We start from the raw sequence: 20200 nt of genomic DNA, 5'->3' as shown, positions 1-20200 counted from the left end.
GTGTGTTCACTGAGTGAAGATGCGTGGAGCTGTTCCATTATGATTTGTGTGCACTTTTGTATTTGCATGTTATGCCTCAGTAGAAAAATTTTTACTTTAAAGACTGTAAAATTACCCTCATTATTTTAATCAGTATGATTATTATGTCGGTAAAATTTATAAGGGGAAATGTGTTCAGGTTCCAAAGGAACTGGCCTGTTGCTGTCTCGATGGAGCTAGGTCAGAAATTTCTGTGAGTAACACTGAAACATCAGTCACATGTTTAGGAATTAGCGGTTGTGTAAATAAAGTTACTAAAGATCTAGCATATTGATATAAGCCGTTTGTTCCTTTGGATGATTAGCTGGTCTCCTGTCACTCTTTATAATTCTCTTCTGTTGACTTCGTCTTTCAGGAAACCATTTTGAAGGGCAGTCTGGTGCAGAGGGAAGGTTGTGGTTGTAGAGTCAGAGAAGCCTGAGTTAGAACCCCAGGTACACTTTTTCCAACTTGGTGGCTTAGGACAAGTGGACTAAACTTCTAAGTCTCCTTTTTTTTTTCCCCTGTCTGCATTGGTGGAGCTAATAATGTTGCACCTACTCAGAAGGTATGGATTTAAGGATTGAAAGCCGCCTACTGTGACTTCCCTTTCATGCATTAGAGAAGGCAGTGGCAACCCACTCCAGTGTTCTTGCCTGGAGAATCCCAGGGACGGCGGAGCCTGGTGTGCTGCTGCCTGTGGGGTCGCGCAGAGTCGGACACGCCTGAAGCGACTTAGCGGCAGCAGCGATGTTGTAGGTGCTCCACAAAGCTGTGAGGCTCTCCGTCCAGCTCTCGCTGGGTGACACTAATGCAGACAGGGAGCGTGCCCTTAGTCCTTGCACTTGGGCCCTTGGTAACCTGAGAGCCCCGTGGGGTGGGCAGTGTGCAGTGGAGTCTCAGGACAGGTCTCCACACGGTGACCTGGAGCGCTGCTCTGGTCACGGGGACTCCACAGAGCTGAGACCTGCTCCTCTTCCCCACAGTCCCTGCTCAGCCGCCGGCCCGGCCCCACGCACCGCCACTGCCCTTTCCTGGAGCCCAGCTGTAACAGGGAGAGGCACGTTTCCTGTGGGCACAGGGGCTCCCCTGACCCCGGAGCCAGGTCACCCGAGTCCTCCTGACGGCAGGGTGCGCGCCTCAGCCTGCCCTGCTGGCGTCCTCGGGAGCGCCTTCGTGTTGGTGGACGCTCACTGCATCTGCCCCCGATTTCTGTTTCCTGCTTTCAGAAACCGGTGATTTCACGTCTTGATCTAGGATTTCAAGTCTTGAGCTGTGTATTTCTCATTTTTTAAGTTCTCAGGTTTTTTATATTTATATTTTTGTTTTTATTTTCTCATGACACAAAGAGACTTCTGACAGTCGTAGGATAATAAAGCTTATACTGAATACCTTGCTCCCTGTCAAGAAGTCCTCTTGTCGTTTACTCACTAAGTTGTGTCCGACTCTTGCGACCCCAGGGACTGTAGCCCATCAGGCTCCTCTGCCCCTGAGATTTCTCAGGCAAGAAATTCTATACGCAGTAGTATTTTACAAACAGTTGTTGGTGTTGGTTTGTTTTTAAATATTTGTGAGACTTATCCTAATTCAGCCCTTTGATTTCTCATAGATACTGTATGAGTATATAATTCATATGTAGTTGAATTTCATGTGGCTCTTATGTCACAATGAGGGGCCTGCTCCTGATTATAATGTGTATTATGCAGTTTGTTGTTGCTTTCACATGACTGAAATTTGTGCTAACAGTAGCGCCCATGCAGTGCGTGCCTGCTATGCGCCCGGCACAGTGTTAGTTAGGCCCTTTGTGTGTGTATCAGGGTCTGTTCTTCCTGATAATCTCATGCAGTCCAGCATCAGAGAGGTCAGCTTAGAAGCCTGCCAGGGCCTGTGAACCCAGTATATTTGTTTAGATGAGGAAATATCAAGGCAGTAGATCTTTAAATGTTATGTAATTTGGGGCCACATAATATATAAATAAGGATGATGTGAATCAGGTCTTTGTGAAGGGGAAGGCAGGCTCACCCATTCCTACCAGCGAAGACAGAGTTTCCTTGTCCCACGACTTGTTTATTGTCATTTGAGACCTTGGCCTCTCAGCTGCCCCTGTGGAGAGCACGGCCGGGCTCTTCTCCAGCTCCCTGGGATTCAGGTGTCCTCAGGCTGAGCCCCGATTTCACTGCAGTGGGGTCTGTAGCCCCCTGCTGAAACCAAAGACACGATGGTTGCAAAGTTTGGTCAGCTGGAGGCTTTTTGTAAATCTGGGGGAGTTGATTCAAGTCACCATTGTGTCCTCTTTGTTGCTAAGAGTGATGCTGATCTCCTTGTATTTGAAGGAGTTTGTTCTAAGACCCCCTGCCACTACGGCCAAGCAGGAGTGTTTCCCTCCTGCCGTCCTGCGGTCTGTGTGGTGGTGTTCTGTGCTGTGCCCTGCGGTCCCTGTGTGCGGTACAGGAAGGCCTCGCCCGTTCCGGTTCAGGCTCTGCATCCCTCGTCTTTGTCGCCACCACTTTCTAACTGGCCTTCTGCAGACCGTCCTTCTCTGTCACCTCCTCACTGTCCCCGGAAGGATTCGTTTTGAAGAGCCACTGCCTCTCCCTGCTGCACTCTGGTGGTTCTCGTCCTCAGCGTCCGCCTCCCTCCTCCCTTGGCCGCTCCAGCAGTCTCCCCAGGTCGCTGCTGGTCCTCACTGCGGTTCCCCTGCGGCCTCCTGGTCCTTTGAGCTCTGCTTAGAGCTCTCCCACAGCCCTCTGCTCGTCTGCTCAGTTCCGCTTCCCTTCAGGACCAGTCGTCTTGGCTTCTCTCTCTCCTGCGACACTGTCGTTGCTTCTCCCTTCGGACTGTAGCTTGACCCTGCTTAGCTCTTCCTGGTTTCCTTCAGAAGTTCTTCAAGGACAAGGGCTTTCTCCTTTATTTCTTCTTCTTGTTACTCATGCTCAGCAGTCAACTTGTTGCCTAGTTATTTTAAAAGGATGGATGATAGTTGAACTTGTTTAGTTTAAAACCACCATAGGAAAGTATTCTGTAGTAGGTTGGTTTTGTTGTTGTTTGACTTAGGGTACGTGGTTTTATGCTCTCTGGTTAATTAATTAGGAAAGGGGGGTGCGGTGCTCAGGGTTAGAAGCCGAGTGGGTGAGCGCCAGCCTGTGAAGCCTCGCGCTTTTGAACCAGGGCTGTGGTAGCGTCCTGCCCACGGTGCTGGCGCAGCAGGGCCAGAGCGCCCTGAGCACGCAGCAAGCGGCAGTTACTTCTGCGTGATGCTGCTTCGCTCTGCCAGCAAGCCTCTTTCCAAGGGCTCTGTCTAGTTTGTAGTGTCTAAACAGTAGGGTTTTTTTTGTTTTTGTTTTTCAGATTTCAAGTGCAGAATTATGTTGTACTAGTGAATATGGCTTTTCAAACTACCTGTGGACATAACCCACTGTTGCCCAGAGCTGCTGTTTCTTGAAAGACACCCCCTGATTGATGACCACCTCCCAATAGCCTTTCCAAGGCTTCGCCCGTCCCTGTGTCCCAGGGCCGCCTGGGGCTGGGGTAGCCAGTGAAACAAGCTCTGAGATGAGCCTGGCCCGCTGACACTATCTTTTTTTTCTAGGGCGTTTAAGTTAAAGGTTCCCCCTCACTTCCTGACATCACTAGAAGATGCTGTTTTCCTTACTTCCTACTACACTGTGATGCCTGCAAGAAGCAGCCTCTGTCTGCTTTGGTTTATACCTGAGAGTAAGATATGGTCTGCAGCTTAGCATGTTTTTTCAAATATGATGAAACGGAATATATTTTTAAAAATTTCTCTCCTACCTGGTCTCACTGGATTTAAACCAGTGTTGAAAGCACTTTTCATAGTTTCAGTCTCTCCGGTATTCTCTTTGTATCTGCTTGCTTTTCCAGAGGTGCACATTCCTCCTTGTTCATTTGTAAGCACCTCCTAAGCTGCTGTTGGTGATGCCTGTGGCACCTTTGATGGCAGAAAACTAACAGACCAAGAATTATAAGACATCGAGTATTGGGGTGGCCAGGAAGTTTATTCCGGGTTTTCCACAGCACCTTATGGGGAAAACTCGAATGAACTTTTTGGTCGATCCCATATATAAAGAAAGGTGGTTGCTCTGGGTGTTGAGTGTTTGCTATAGACCAAGAGGTTGGTGTGGAAGGGAGAGCAAGGTGGGGGGGGGGGGGGCACTTGCCCCAACAGAGAGCAAGCCTGAACTGTAAAGGGGTAGTATCAGATGAGGAGACAGACAGAGGAACGTAGGACAGCAGTGCGGTAGAACAGAGAACCTAGAATCACATCCTCACAGGGAAGCTCGAGATGCGGCCCAAGTGTCAGTGCAGGCTAATGGGGAAAGCTTAGATTGCTCCATAGATAGAGTTGAAAATTGATTATCCGTATTTGAGGAAAATGCACTGGGCCCTTTGTCTACCTCTGACTCGAGTTAATTTGCAGATGGATTGAGGACTTAAATGTGAGAGACTTAAACATTTTAAAATTAGGCTTGTGACTTTGGGGTATGACAGAATTTTCATAAGTACAAACTGTAAAGAAAAAAATTCAGCCTTATGAAACTTAAGAACTTCCGTTCATTGAAAGACACCATAAAGAAAGTAAGCAGATGCACTGCAGAGTAGAAGATATTTAACATTTATATAATCAACAAAGGATTAATATGCAGAATGTTCAGCTTTTCTAAACTTAACAGCTAACTGCTACTTCCCTGAGACCTAATGTCTGTAATCACCAGTCATTAGCAGTATCTTGGGACCCCCTGAGCCGTAGCTGAGGTTGATTAGTCCTGCAAATTTAGTGTTCAAGTGGGTCACTACAGAAAGGTTTCTGAGTTACTATCAGAGTCACCTATAAAATCCTTTTCACCTCATATCCTGGAGGTTCAAGCACCTCTTTTAGGGAAACCTGGTAGAAAGATATGCCTTTCTAATACTTTGTTATTTCTCTACTCTAATACTCAATGATATTGCCCTAATACTATTTTTTTAATACTCAAGTTCATGTATTTCTTGCATCAAAATGCAGTTGACAGCAGCAGAAATGCTAGTAACACCTCAGAGTGTTATAGTCACAACTGCATATCTGGGTTTATTTCTTAATGTCACGTGTCTGTTTAGATTTTATTTCTTAATGTAGTGTGTCTGTTTGCTGTCTTTTTCTATCTGATTCCTTAGAGTGCTCTTATTTATGGTTTTAAGGAAAAAAAATTAGAGGTCTAGACTTTTCACATGCAGCAGTTACGTTCTTATCAAGTTGATTTCTGGTACGGAGGAAGTCATTCTTTTTTCCTCTGTCTCTTATTAGTTGGAACCAGACTAGGTAGGGGAAGAGACAAGACTCTTCTCAAAGCTTTTTCTTGTAAAACAAAGAGGAGCAAACAAATGTTAAAAAAGTCTTGGCTACTTATTAAAAGAATAAATGATCGGAAACACTTCCTCCCTTGTCTTGGACCTGATCTTGTTCTATGAAAGATCATCCACTGACACTGGTGACCTGGGGTCATTGTCAAGGTCAGTGTAATGCTTGCTCTTACAGGACAAGTGATCCTTGAAGTCACGGGCCATTCTTCTCTTATTTGTCTGTCATGGTTTCATTCTCCCATCTCTCTCTCATTTTGGTAATAAAATAATCTGAAGGGGAATTAGTGATAATAGAAGTGGCGACTGTCTAACAGTGGATAGAATATAGAAGGTTACCAGAGTAAAAAAGTTCTACAGACATCAGTGCTTAAAATGACACTTTAGGTGCTCGCTTCGGCAGCACATATACTAAAATTGGAACAATATAGAGAGGATTAGCATGGCCCCTGCACAAGGATGACATGCAAATTCGTGAAGTATTCTATATTTTTTAGCATTGAAACAAGTATACTATCAAGGGTGAAACAGATCACCAGCCCAGGTTGGATGCATGAGCCAAGTGCTCGGGGCTGGTGCACTGGGAAGACCCAGAGGGATGGGATGGGGAGGGAGGCGGGAGGGGGGATCAGGGTGGGGAACACATGTAAATCCATGGCTGATTCATGTCAATGTATGGCAAAACCACTACAATATTGTAAAGTAATTAGCCTCCAACTAATAAAAATAAATGAAAAATAAATAAGAACTATTTTTAAAAAGTCTCAAAAAAAATGACACTTTAGGTGAGAACTATAGGAAGGTGTCCTGTAAAGTTGCATTGCAGAATATCCAGTGAGTGAGGAGTGGCCAGGCATGTGGACTGTATGTGCATTTGGTGTACTGCACACTTGATGGGACCATGTAGGTTTTATGTGTGAATGCTGAGAACAAGTCACACAGGAGCTTTAAATTCCTGCTAACCATGGATCTGTGCAGTCACTGATGAAGTCTGCCTTGTCCAGAAAGTGGGTCCAAAGTGGAGTCCCTTTCTCCTGGCTTCACTGTGGCAGTTACTGGAAAGGGTCTATGGACCACCCAGGGTTTCCTTGATGGCCTAGAAGGTAAAGAGTCCACCTGCAGGCCAGGAGGTCCCCTGGAGAAGGCGATGGCTGCCCACTCCAGCATTCCGGCCTGGAGGTCCCACGGATAGAGGGGCCTGGCGGGCTGCAGTCCGTGAGGCGCAGAGTCGGAGAGGACTGAGTGACCGATACTTAGAGACCCCCCAGGCGAGCGTTGTCGCGTGACCTGCAGAGACCCGGCTCAGCTTCATCAGGCGCCTGCGCTCAAGTGCTCCTGACCCAGGAGCCTAGCACGGCCTTGGGTCTTTAGGTGATCTCCCTCAATTTGGAGGCAAATGGTGGCATAATTTTTGTAGAAACATAAAGCTGAATTATTTGTATTTCTAATTTAATGAGGACTTAAAAATATAAATTGATAAATTTGGGGGTACCAGGTTCTTAGCCAGCTTTAGTAATGTCTCCTTACTTCTTTTGTTAATGTTTGCTTTTTAACTCACGAGTCAGGTGTGTTAGCACCTGGCAGGGCTTGCTCGTTGCTTGGTCACCGGTAACGGAAGCATAGTTGCTGACAGCAGTCTAGTGCTCTGTCTGGAAGTCGACCTTAACAGCTTTCTCAGATCGCCACCTTGGCATTTAGCACACTGTGACACCGGGCCATCCAAAAAGATGGTGGTTCCCACCTGCCTGGGAGGCGAACCAGGCTGCTACAACCCAAGAGACCTGCTAAGGTTCCAGATTCATCTTTGTGTTTACCAGGGGGAGTCTTGTCCCCAAACTGAAGCGTTTCTGTTAGTTAGTGTTGGTACCTGTGGTCTGAGGACAAAATCTGCGCCAGACAGTACCAAAGGAGGATTTTGATTACTGATGTTTTTCAAGGAGGCTGGTTTCTGCCCACCTGATGGAAGTCGCTGCATCTTTCCAAACAGGTTCTCTAATGGTCTTGCTTCACCATGGCTACAAATGCGGAGGGGCTGGTGCAGCACAGAGTGGGGACCCGGCAGGTGGCTGAGGTGAGTGACGGCGGCTGGCTCACCAGCCGGCACGCCTGCCCTTACAGCAGAAGCGCGTCAGTGCGCGCCACCCCGTAACACGCTGCCGGTGGGGTCAGCATGCCCCCAGTCCAGAGCAGGATGCTGCCACTGGAGCCGGGTTAACACCGCAGGAACATTGACTCCTCAGCTTCCTTTGCATGAGTAGGGTGGCCTAGCTGCATATGATAAGGTGACCTTAAAGATTTTACCTTGAACAAAAACTCAGAGTTTGGTGCTTGTCAGGCTTGTGAAGTATAGTTGCAAGCCCCAGGCTCTTAGTTTCTTGCACGTTTGATGCTCTTAATGCCGTGCGTGGCGGGGGGTGGATTCTGTGCAGCCCACAGTCATTGTCTACCTTCTTCCCTGCCCTGGCGTTTTGCTAAGTGGCTCGGTGGTAATGAACCCGCCTGCCGGTGCAGGAGACTCGGGCTTCACCCCTGGGTCGGGAAGGTCCCTGAGGAGGGAAATGACGACCCACTCCAGTATTCTTGCCTGGGAAATGCCATGGATACAGGAGCATGGTGAGCTACAGGCCATGGGGTCGCAAAGAGTCGGACACGACTTAGCAACTAAACAAGAAATGTGGAGGTGGAGAAGCCATTAGTCTTACCTTTAGTGTTCTTGGGGTATCGTTAAGGAGTAATTGTAAAACGGTGAGACATAGAAGTCGATGTGTGGAGGGTACTCCTGGTGGTCCTCCTGCACTGCAAGAAGAGGCAGGGTTGGAACCTGGCAGGTGCTGAGCGGTGCTTCTTAAGTCAGAAACCTGTGCAAAGACAGGGCGGAGACCTGAAGTCCCTTGCTCTGGGCACGCAGCTCGAGGTGTCCAGCAGGGAAGTGGTAGGGCCAGATTGTCTCACTCTGGACCATCCCTGCACAAGGGCTTCAGTCCTCAGCACCCTTCTGAGGTTGGTACGATCTCTGAAAGTGAAGGTGAGGAAAGCAAGGCTCAAAGAAGTAGTCGGCCAAGGGCACACTGACCCTGTTGCGTTTCACTTCTTCCAAAGCTCCTCGTGTAAACCATGCTTCGTGCTGCAAATAGGAGCCATTAGAAGGATTCAGAGTTGTATTTGAGCCACTAATCATATTCCTAGAGTGAAGAAGCAGGTTTACCGAAGAATGAACATTTATAAAGGAAGGATTTTTTAAAATAAAAATTAAGTACACACGTGCCAGCTTAAATCAGTAAAAATGGTGAGCAGATTTTTCAGATTTTCGATAAACCATTAATTAAAAAAAAAAAAAACCATTAATTTTAAGGCAACAGTATAATCATCCCTTTCACCCAGCAAATCATCAGGTCAGTTCAGTCGCTCAGTCGTGTCCAACTCTTTGTAATCCCGTGAACTGCAGCACACCAGGCTTCCCTGTCCATCACCCACTCTTGGAACTTGCTCAAACTCATGTCCATCGAGTCAGTGTTGCCATCCAACCATCTCATCCTCTGTCACCCCCTTCTCCTCCTGCCTTCAGTCTTTCCCAGCATCAGGGTCTTTTCTAATGAGTTGGCTTTTACGTCAGGTGGCCAAAGTATTGGAGCTTCAGTAAATCATGATTAAATCATGTCCTTTAGCCATCAACAAATCATGGTTAGTGTTAACTGAAGATGAAAGCATATAAATTTCACAGATTTTTCAATATTATATTTTTTAAAGAGCTACAGAGCTGTGAAAATATCAGGGTTAAAATGCTTGTATTTATTTGTTGCATTAGTTTGTGATAGGAAGTTATTTTGAAAATCATTGTTGGCTTTTCAAATATTTAGGGTTATTTTGCATTTAATACAGTTTCCAGTTGACACAGACTTGGAGACTAGTATATGGATCACTGCCTTAAGATGGGAAGAGGTTAGTTACCTATAGTACTCACCTATAGTAACTTATAGGATAATACAAGTTTTGTGTATGGATTCTGAAATTTTCTGTCAGACGCCTTATTTCCATGAGGAAATGGAATTTCATGTATTAATTTAGTGCAACTATTGATACCCATGGAAAACAGTACATTTTGTGGAGACTGCCACAATAATAGGAGGCATTATTAATTTGAAGAACAAAAGCAGTCTTCCTATTTAAAATATTCCCTATATTTCCATGATGATTTTGAAATTTTAAGCTTAATGACTTAAACTATTAACACACGGTAACTGTATAACATTAGGTCAGCCACATGTGTAAGAGAAGCTGCAGGTCATCATTTTGTTGCTAAACAGTACTTGAGTGGGGATAAATTTCTTTAGTTTGGGGTTAATAGCAGTCAGTGTGGGATGGTTGTTTATTCACTCAGCAGATGATGAAGGACCCCTTCCCTGACTGTTTGCCAGAAGCCCACGCCGGGGAGTAACAGGCCTGGGTATCTGCTCCCAGAGCTCTGTTGCAGGGATGAGGCATGAGACAGGCTGCTCTAGAGGGTAGGCTCTCCAGGGATCAGGAAGATGCGGGTTTAAGTCCAGGCCCTACCACTTACCGGCTGTGACCGCCCTGTGCCTCAGTTCCCTCGTCCAGGAGATGGGAGGAGGAGTAGCGCCTATTGTTTTGTGGGATTGTTGTGAGAAGTCATTGAAATAAAAACGTGTAGGAAGCTTTAGCAGGTCCCTCCCTAGGGGCTCAGATGGGAAAGAAGCAGCCTAAAATGTGGGAGACCCAGGTTCGATCCCTTTGTTGAGATGATCCCCTGGAGAAGGGCCATGGCAACCCACTCCAGTATTCTTGCCTGGAGAATTTCATGGACAAAAGAAGCCGGTGGGCTCCAGTCCGTGGGATCGCAAAGAATTGGACACGACTTCTTTCTTTTCTTGCTTTTGCCATATGAATGAGATACAGCAACATAGTCACTTGTGTAAATGATTTTTTTCCCCAAGTCCTCAGAACAATCTTTTCTTGCTATAGACCAGAGAAATCACATTACCAAAATAAACTAGGAAAGATGGATCATACAAAATAACAACTTTGGTGTACTATAATGTATTCAGGTTTTTTCAGTTATTCAGAGAGTTTAATACAGTGGTCAGGAGTAGAGACTCTGGAACGATTGCGTGGTTTAAATCCTGGCCCTGCTGCTTGCAAACTGTGACCTGTTTTTTTGGAATTGTTTATGAAGAATTGCTGATTCTTCTTTAAAGGTCTGGTAGAATTCAGCATTGAAACCATGTGGGCTTGGGGGTTTTTTTGCAGGTAGTTTTTTAGTTTCTCATTTAGTCTTGTCACTAGTTACAGGTCTATTCATATTGTCTTTTTCTCTTGAGTCAGTTTTAGGAGTTTGTGTCTTTTTGAGGGGGAAGAAAGGTTGGTTAATACGTATTGGAGAGGATGTGGAGAGATTGGAAACCTGTGTTATTGGTCATAATATAAAATAGTGCAGCCACTTTGGAAAACAACTTGGCAGTCCTTCAAAAAGTTAAACATGAAGTTACCATATGACCCAGCAGTTCCATTCCAAGCTGTATACCCAGAAGAAATGAAAACATAAAAACTTGTTCACCAGTGTTTATAGTAGTAGTATTCAGAATAGGCAAAAGGTAGAAGTAGTTAAATGTTCAACAGCTGATAAATAACAAAATGTGGTATATCTGGACCATAGAATATTATTGAACTATAAAAAGGAATGAATTCCTGATACATCCCATAGCATTGATGAACCTTGACAACATTATACTAAGTGAAAGAAACTAGTCACAAAAGACAGCATATTATTCCATTCATATGAAATGTCCAAAACAAGGAACTCTGTAGAGATAGAAAGTAGATTATAGTGGTTGCCTCGCTCTGGATATTTTAACTGATGATACCTTTTTGAGGTGTTGAGATTTTATTGAAATTTACTGTGGTGAAAGTTAGCACATATCTGTGTATATCCTAAAAACCTTTGACTTGTACTCTTCAAATGGATAGAGTGTATGGTAGGTGAATTATATCTTAATAAAAACTGTTTTTAAAAAATAACCCATAACAACAACCAGATGCTACTACTGAAGTTAGGGGGTATTTTCCAAAATAAACAAAAAGAAAAGAAAAAAACCTAAAAACTAAAAGGATTTGTGACTTCTGCTTTCTAATTAGAATTATATACTTTCCAAAACAGTAAAACTTGATGACATATGAATTAAAAACAATAGTGTATACAGTTTGATTCCAGTTTTGTAAGGTATTTATAGTTAACATGTATCTGTCACTATATAATATAGTGTGTTTGGTATTATGCTTCAGTTCATCACCTCATTTAATACTTTGGTTAATACTATAAGGGAAACATTACTTTCCCCACTTTAAATAAGAGGAAACTAAGAGGTAGAGAGATTGCTTTGCCATATGTGAGTAACTTCAGAGCTGACTTTTATATGTATGGCACAGTAGGTTCATATTTTATTCTATGAAAAACATCTTTTTCTCAGTTTTATTGAGATACAATTTACATACAGTACTGTTACATAGAGCTGTACATTAAAAAAAAAAAAAAAGCAGAGACATTACTTTGCCAACAAAGTCTGTCTAGTCAAAGCTATGGTTTTTCCAGTAGTCATGTGTGGATGTGAGAGCTGAACTGTAAAGAAAGCTGAGCGCAGAATTGATGCTTTTGAACTGTGGTGTTGGAGAAGACTCTTGAGAGTCCCTTGGAGACTCCAACCAGTCAATCCTAAAGGAAATCAGTCCTGAGTATTCACTGGAAGGACTGATGCTGAAGCTGAAATTCCAGTGCTTTGGCCACCTGATGCGAAAAGCTGACTTACTAGAGAAGACCTTGATGCTGGGAAAGATTGAAGGCGGGAGGAGAAGTGGGTGACAGAGGATGAGATGGTTGGATGGCATCACTGACTGAATGGACATGAGTTTGAGCAAGTTCTGGTAGTCAGTGATGGACAGGGACGTCTGGCGTGCTGCAGTCCGTGGGGTCGTAGAGAGTCGGACACGACTGAACGACTGAACTGACCTGAAGCTGTGAGGTGTGCAGCATAATGATTTGGCGCATACACATCCTGAAATGATTAGCACAGTAAGGTTAGTGATCATCCATCATCTTATATAGATACAAACTAAAAGAAAAAGAAACTAAGTATTTTTTCCCCATGATGAGAACTCTTAGGTTTTATTCAGTCTTGTTAACAACTATCATATGTAACATTCAGCAGTGTTACCTATGTTAATCATGTTCTGAGTTACATTCCCAGCATGCATTTATCTTACAGCCGGAAGTTTGTCCATTCTGACCACCTTCCTCCAGTTCCCTTCCCTCCACCTCTGATAACCACAGATCTAATCTCTGTGTGTGTGTATGTGTGTTTTGAGCTATAGATGACCCACAGCACCGTGTTCCTAGTGCACAACGTCGTGATTCAGTATTTCTATATGTACATTACAAAGTGATTCCCACAGTGACTTCATTTTTAAAAATACCCTAAATGCTAAAAGCATTTTTAGTTTTCTTGAATATGGGCAATTTTCTTTATACCTTCATTTTCCAAATTTTAATTGTAACACTTTGTAAAATCAATAACTCTTATTTAAAGAAATTAAAGCTATTCTTTCATGGTCACAGGGTGTCAGAGCCATGGCTAGATCCAGGCTTCTTCTAAATGTGTGTGCTATAGAATTGACTATGACATTTGATAAAGAACATGGGTTAATTTTTTTAAAGGGGATAGTTGGCAGTTGAGAGTTTGTAGCTGAAACAGTGGGAGGCTGAATCATATGTAACAGTAGCATTCGTTTTACTTTTCATATCTTTGAAATGGAAGACCCTGTCACCACTGAGAAAGTAGCCAAATTCTTATGACCCTGTTCCTCGTTTGATGTCAGGACTTGCATCACTGTTGCCAAAGCCTCACACCTAAGGGAGTGTTTAAAACCTAGGGCACTGCCTGTGCTTGGAAAAACTGATTATTGGCAGGACTGCATCCTGAAGTGGGAGAAAGCAAACTCATTCCTGAGAAGACACGACGTGTTACACTTTATTGTTCTGCCCTCATACACACTAGCATTTACGTTTTCATTTTCTTGTCGTATGTGTACATCCATTTTCTTGTAGTGTGTGTGCACTGATTTAAACGTTGGCCAGTTTTTGTTTGGCTTGAAACAGAGCAGGAAGCTCTGAACCACCCGCACCCTTCCCTTAACCTCAAGTCTCTAAATCTGATTTCTTCTGGTCTTTAACTCCTTATTCTAAAAGTATCTTTACCTTGCCTTTTTTTTTTTTTTTTTAATTTTTAAATCAGTGTTAGACTGCCTTTTTTTGGGAGAAAGATATTTTTTTAAATTGTGGTAAAATTTAAAATTATAACCATTTTAAGTATACCGTTCTGTGACATTGATTACATTATTATATAACCATTACCACTACCTATCTTCAGAACTTTTCACCTGTCCAAACTGAAACTCTGTACCCCCCACCCTTTTTTAAACTCTGTACCCTTTAAACACTTAGTAACTATTCTCTCCTTCCTTCTATCCTGGCAGTATTGTATTCTTTTTGATGCTGTTGTAAATGGAATTATATACTTAATTTTTTTTTTGAGCATCATTGTTAATTGTGTAGAAGTGCAGCTGATTTTTATGTGTTGATTCTATATCCCACAACTTAGCTGAATTTGTTTACCAGATGTGTGTGTATGTGAGAGGGAGAGATCGAGGGTTTTTTGTGTGGAAGATCACGTCATCTATGTACACTCCCTCAGTCATGTCCAGCTCTTTGCGACCTCAGGGACTGTAGCCTGCGAGGCTCCACTGTCCATGGGATTCTCTAGGCAAGAGTACTGGAGTAGGCTGCCATGCCTTCCTCCAGGGGCTCTTCCCAGCCCAAGTCTCCTGCATTGCAGGCAGATTCTTTACTAGCTGAGCTACCAGGGAAGCCCCATGTCATCTGTGAATAGAGAAAATTTTACTTCTTTTCAGTTTGGATGCCTTGTGTTAATTTTTCTTGCCTAATCATTCTGGCTGGAACTTTCAGCACATTGACTGGAAGAGGTGAAAGCAATCGTCCTTGACTTCCTGGCCTTAGAGAAAGATTTTTCGTTTTTTCATCACAGAATGTGATGTTAGCTGTTATATGACATTTATTATGTTGAGATAGTTTCCTGCTATTACTAGTTTGTTGGGTGTTTTTGTTAAAAACACGTGTTGAATTCTGTCAGGAATGAAACTGAAAGGTTGTTGCTGAATGATAAGACGCGGGATTCTTGGCCTCCGGAGGAGACGAATTCAATCCGGGGCCAGAGACCAGGCTGGATCGTTCAGAGCTTTTGTATAATAAAGTTTTATTAAAGTATAAAGGAGATAGAGAAAGCTTCTGACAATAGGCATCAGAAGGGGGCAAAAGCGTACCCCTTTGCTAGTGTTAGCAATGGAGTTATATACTCTTCAATGAATCCAAAGACTGTCTCGAGGTTGCAAAGATCTCACCAGACCCACTCCCATAATTTACATTTTAAGATAACAGAGTTGGCTGGAAGGTTTAATCCAAAGACTGTCCTCAGGCAGGACACACCCTTGTAAAGACCAGACCTACCCCCATAATTTATGTTCTAAGATAACAGAATTAGCCAGAGGGTTTAATCCAAAGGCTGTCCTCAGGCAGGATACATGATTGTTATATAGTCACTCACAATCTGAGTAAGGAGGTTGGGCCATTTGGCAGAACCAGCTTGAAGATAGAGTCATAGCTTAAGACAACATTTCCATAAGAAAAAGAAATGTATTGGTTAACTCAAGGTTTGAGAGTAGTTAGCTTCAGGTGAAACCAGGTGTCATGGCAACACAGCATTTTAAGAGAAACCTCCTTTTAAATTTGTATAGAGAAGAAAAAATAATGCTGGTTTGTTTCCTCCTGCCGCTTAAGAGAGAGAAAAATGTCTGGCACTTGCAGCCTCTTTCCTCTGTTTGGAGACCCCTGGCCTTCCTGCCTGTTACCCTCTCAAACCCCCTTGGGCTTCCCAGATGGTGCTAGTGGTAAAGAATCTGCCTGCCATTGCAGGAGACGTGTTGGAGGTGAGGGTTCAGTCCTGGGGTTGGGAAGATCCCCTGGAGGAAGAAGTTGCACTCCTCTCCAGTATTCTTGCCTGGAAAATTCCGTAGGCAGTGGACCTGGCAGCTACCGCCCGTGGGGCTGCAGAGAGCTGGAAGTGACGGACCACAAATCCCAATCAGCCATGGTGTATGACCTTTTTAATGTGCTACTGGTAGCGCTCTGCTGGGATTTTGTTGAGGCATTTTACAGTGGTATTCATAAGGGATGTTGATCTGTAGTAATTCTTTTCTTCAGTCTTTGCCTAACTGGTGTCAGGGCAGTGTTGGCTTCATAGAATGAGTTTGGGAGTGTTCCCTCCTCTTCAGTTTTTTGTAAGAGTTTGAGAGGAATGGTGTTAATGCTTCCTCGGATGTTCAGTAAAATTCAGTAGGACTGCGCCAGGGTTTTTTGAGGAGTGGGGAGGCTTGATTACTGATTCAGTCTTACTAGTTATAGGTCTGCACAGATTTTCTGTTTCTTCATGATTCAGTCTTTTTATGTTACATGTTTCTAGGGATTTGTCCATTTCATCTAGGTTATCCAGTGTGTTGGTATACAGTTGTGCACAGTTCAGTTCAGTTCAGTTGCTCAGTCGTGTCTGACTCTTTGCGACCCCATGAATCGCAGCACACCAGGCCTCCCTGTCCATCACCAACTCCCGGAGTTTACCCAAACTCATGTCCCTCGAGTCGGTGATGCCATCCAGCCATCTCATCCTCTGTCGTCCCCTTCTCCTCCTGCCCCCAATCCCTCCCAACATCAGAGTCTTTTCCAGTGAGTCAACTCTTCGCATGAGGTGGCCAAAGTATTTGCTTATAATCCTCTTTATTTCTGCAAAATCAATAATAAGTTTTCTACAACTTCTCTACCATATTGGAGATACTAGGAATTATGACATTATCACAGATACTTCCTAATATCTCCAATAGAGTTCTAGAACTCTCTGAATACTATTTTTCATACAAGTACCTCAGAGGAATTTTCGGTTTCCTTTATTTTCCTGTGAAAACATTCCTCCTAAAGTCCCATGACCTCCTGCTCCAGTCCTTACTGATTGCTTTTTAAGCCAGCTGCACAGCTGTCATCCTTTATTTCTCTCTTGTTTGGGATTCTTTCCTTGAGTTCATGTTTTTTTTCTTTTTTAAAAAATAAAATAACATGCTCCAATAACTTCCTAAGAACGAGTGTATCAGAAGTGAATTGTTTTTAGATCTTAGATATCTAGATATGTCTTTATTTACACCCACATGCTTGAGTGATAGTTTGATGGAGATAGAAATCTAAGTTGAAAATAGTTTACTTCAGAATTTTGAAGCATCATTTTATTGTCTTCCAGCTTTGAGAATCCATTTACATTCTTGATCTCTGTACACGTCTCTCTCCCCCATTCTTTCTTGCCTTTTCTGTCCCCTGCCTCCATTGTTAAGATCCTTTCTTCATCCCTGTTGTTCTGAAATTTCACAGTAATGTCTCTTAGTGTAGTTATTTTTTCATACACTGTACTCGGCACTCAGAGGGTCCTTTTGATCTAGAAACTTGTGACCTCCTCCTGAAATTGTTTGCCACTAGTTCTCTGATCATTTCTTTCCTCAGTACTTTTCCAGTCTCTTTCCAGAACTCCTCATTAAGTGGATACTGGAGCTCTCCAACTAATCCTCTCATTTCCTCATCTTTTATCTCCTGTTTCCAGCTTCCTACTGCTTTTACTTTTGGAGAGATTTCCTGACTTGGATCTGTCTTCAGCTCTCACCAGTTGCTTGAACATACTATTTAACCTTGCTGTTCCAACTATCACATGGGGTTAATGATGGCACTTACTGTGGAGGGTCATCGTCCCGAGCAGTGGGTCTAGAGCATGACATATAGTAATAATGCATTGAGGCAGGCAGCGCCCAGCTCCTGTTGCTGCTGCGATTTTGTTTTCTTCTTTGCTGTCTTATTTTTCATTTTAGGATTGTTTTTCCTGGTTTTCTTTTATAGCAACTTTTTTCCTTTTTTTTTCCTTTCTTTTTTTTTTTTTTAATTTTCCCTTCTTGATTGACATTTTATTGGTTGTTTTTGAGGATCAGTACACAGATATTTCAGTTTGTACACAATTTGTAATGTATTTACCAAGCATCTGAAAAACCTCATAGTTGGGAGTTACATTAAGAGGATATGAAATGCCAGTATCTTCAAATGTTGATAAACGATTACACTGTAAGTCCCACTGATTCACAGTTTAGTATCATACATATTCAGATTTTCAGTCTTTCACAGCATATTAACAGTTACTAGGAAAATGGACTACCATGACCAAAGGCATTACAGAGAGCAGGCAGTTCTAACAGGCAGAGCCAAGATCAAGGAGTTGTCTTTTTTTTTTTTAATTTTTTAATTTATTTTCTTTTTTTTTCAGTGGATTTTGTCATACATTGATATGAATCAGCCATGGAGTTACACGTATTCCCCATCCCGATCCCCCCTCCCACCTCCCTCTCCACCCGATTCCTCTGGGTCTTCCCAGTGCACCAGGCCCGAGCACTTGACTCATGCATCCCACCTGGGCTGGTGATCTGTTTCACCACAGATAATATACATGCTGTTCTTTCGAAACATCCCACCCTCACCTTCTCCCACAGAGTTCAAAAGTCTGTTCTGTACTTCTGTGTCTCTTTTTCTGAAGGAGTTGTCTTCTTGAGGAAACAATTTTACTGAAAATAAGATGAGAAGAGAAATAATTTTAAATATTAAAGGCATATTAAGTGCACAACTGGGGCTCCCAAGTTATCATTTAGTATGCTTTATATAATAGGAAATGAAAAGTACCACCATCCGTAGCACGTGGAGCTGACACTCAAGACAGTTAAAGCGTCCTGCACTCAATATTCCGCTGTTTTCAGGTTGTATTGAAAAATAAGCAACAGCAGATGATTCACCACTCAAAAAAAAAAATTTACCCTTGACAGATTGTATATGGTGGGGTTCCCTCCTTCTTAAAAATGTTTCTAGATCTTTTTTTTTTTTTTTTTTTAAACCCTGTGTTTACAAAATAGCTGGTAACTATTCCTCCGCATTTCTCACTAAGTGAGACAGGGCTGTCTGAGACTTGGGTGTGACGCCCCTCAGGGTGGGCCTCTTTCTCTCCCGCCTCATGACAGACTGGGCTCTCCTCTCTCAGTGGCAGATTTTACTTGTCTCATGGACGCGGCAGTTTGTCCTTTTTCAGGGCGGGTGGTAATTCCAGTTTCTTGCTCTCTTTAGTTTTCCTTTGCTACTTCCATAGATGCTGTTTTATCCAAATTCCTTTCTGTCTCTTTTAGTTCCTTTATTCTATAAGGAATATTTTTCTCAAATCGCTAATGATCCTTATTATTGGCTCACATTTTTAAAATGAAGCTCTTAAAACTGAAAGCAAAAACAGACATGTTTTGTACAGGAGTGCGCCTTGTCAGCTCTCAGTTTGACTTTACTTCTGGGTGATTAGACGGGCACCCACACGCTTTGTTTGGAGAGTGCCCCAGATGTCACTACCCAAGGTTTCTTTTCTGGATCCGTTCAGATTTTCTAAGCAGGAATTCTTCAGTTGGGTGGTGGTAGGGGCACTTCACGCCTTGTCTGCAGTATTTTCAAAGCTGTGGTACAAGGTGAGGGTTTGAGGTTTGCAGTCTGAAGAGTGGGCGCTCCCTCCTCACTGTGGAGACGTTCCTGTGTCTGGTCTGGGGCCTGGTGGCCCCGCTTTCCCCACAGGGACATGAGGAGGAGGTGGGCATGCGTGCGTCACATGGCTGCGTGACACGGGCTCAGCCAGCCCCTGGTTTCCAGCGTGTTCCTCAGCCCAGCCCCCTGTGGGACTGCGAGGTCTAGTCCTGAGCCCTTCGGGGTCCTGGGGAGGCAGTCAGCTTATTTCTCATTACTGTTCCCTCCACAGTCATCTGGAGTTCGGCTTGCTTCTTTATGCTGAGTCAGTTTCCTCTCCACCATCTGCTTTCCGTCTTCCTAGAGTTTGTTAGTATTTGTGATCCGCTGTCATCTCCTTGACTACTATTTTTGCCCTTGTGGATTTGTACTTTTTTTTTTTAATCCTTTACTCATACTTAAATGGGATTTGTTGAAGAAACAGATAATAAATGCCTGTATTTGCTATATGTAACTGGAAGTCAGGTGAAGTATTACTAGTAAATCAAATTACAGTTGTTCACTGATAGACTTGAAGATACTTCATAAATATCCATCCATCCATACAAGTATTTAACGAGTGCCAACTGTGTGCTAGGCCTCATTCTGGTTTTTAAGATTTTCTTCTCGAATGAAACCTCTATTCTGTTGGGAAATAACCAACATCTAAACAAACAAAAAACTGTCAAGAGAGCAGTAAGTGCTCTAAAGAGAAGTGAAGAGACAGGAAATTATAAACAGTAGTACTGTCTAAGCACATTCAGGGAAGCCTTCTCTTAGAAGGTGACGTTTTAAATGGAGACCTGAGTGACGTGGGAGGGATTATTTGTGAGTACCGGGGCCTGGCACCGGGTCACGGCCCAGGCGTGGGAGAGGGAGCAGCGTGGAGGGGCGTGGAGAGGCCTGTGCGGCAGGAGCGCCTGGGGGGGAGGACAGAAGTGGTGGGGGTGAGATGAGTTACGCTGGCTGTGGTGGAGAATTTGTGTTTTCTTTGTGTGTTGGGGAGCCGCCGGAGCGTCTGAGCAGGAGGTTGGCCTGTCTTGAAGGTTGTAGCAGCGCCGCGCTGGCCGCTCAGGCCGCCAC

At 43.6% G+C, this 20200-nt stretch overlaps 1 protein-coding gene and 1 non-coding gene across 7 annotated transcripts in view; both read left to right on the top strand.

Moving 5' to 3' along the window:
- Window positions 1–20200, top strand: part of NR2C2 (nuclear receptor subfamily 2 group C member 2) — a 111388-nt gene that overhangs the window by 8651 nt on the left and 82537 nt on the right. For 3 of the 6 annotated variants that reach the window (XR_010663021.1, XM_065933967.1, XM_065933968.1), the window contains exon 2: window positions 7361–7444. The exons of 2 other annotated variants lie outside the window; for them this stretch is intronic. Coding sequence is in view for 2 of the 4 variants with exons in the window: in XM_065933967.1 (XP_065790039.1) it covers window positions 7385–7444 (60 nt within the window). In the remaining 2 variants the exon portion in view is untranslated. Of the gene's footprint in view, window positions 1–7360; window positions 7445–17639; window positions 17660–20200 lie in introns of those variants that run through there. One more of the 6 variants, XM_065933970.1, reaches the window with a different exon arrangement.
- Window positions 5761–5867, top strand: LOC136167993 (U6 spliceosomal RNA). Its single transcript, XR_010663161.1, has one exon. It is a non-coding gene; the product is annotated as a U6 spliceosomal RNA (small nuclear RNA).

The sequence above is a fragment of the Muntiacus reevesi genome, chromosome 4 (assembly GCF_963930625.1).
Source record: "Muntiacus reevesi chromosome 4, mMunRee1.1, whole genome shotgun sequence".
Classification (NCBI taxonomy): Eukaryota; Metazoa; Chordata; class Mammalia; order Artiodactyla; family Cervidae; genus Muntiacus; species Muntiacus reevesi.
Note: the sequence above shows the minus strand (reverse complement) of the source record. Positions and strands in the feature narration are given on the sequence as shown.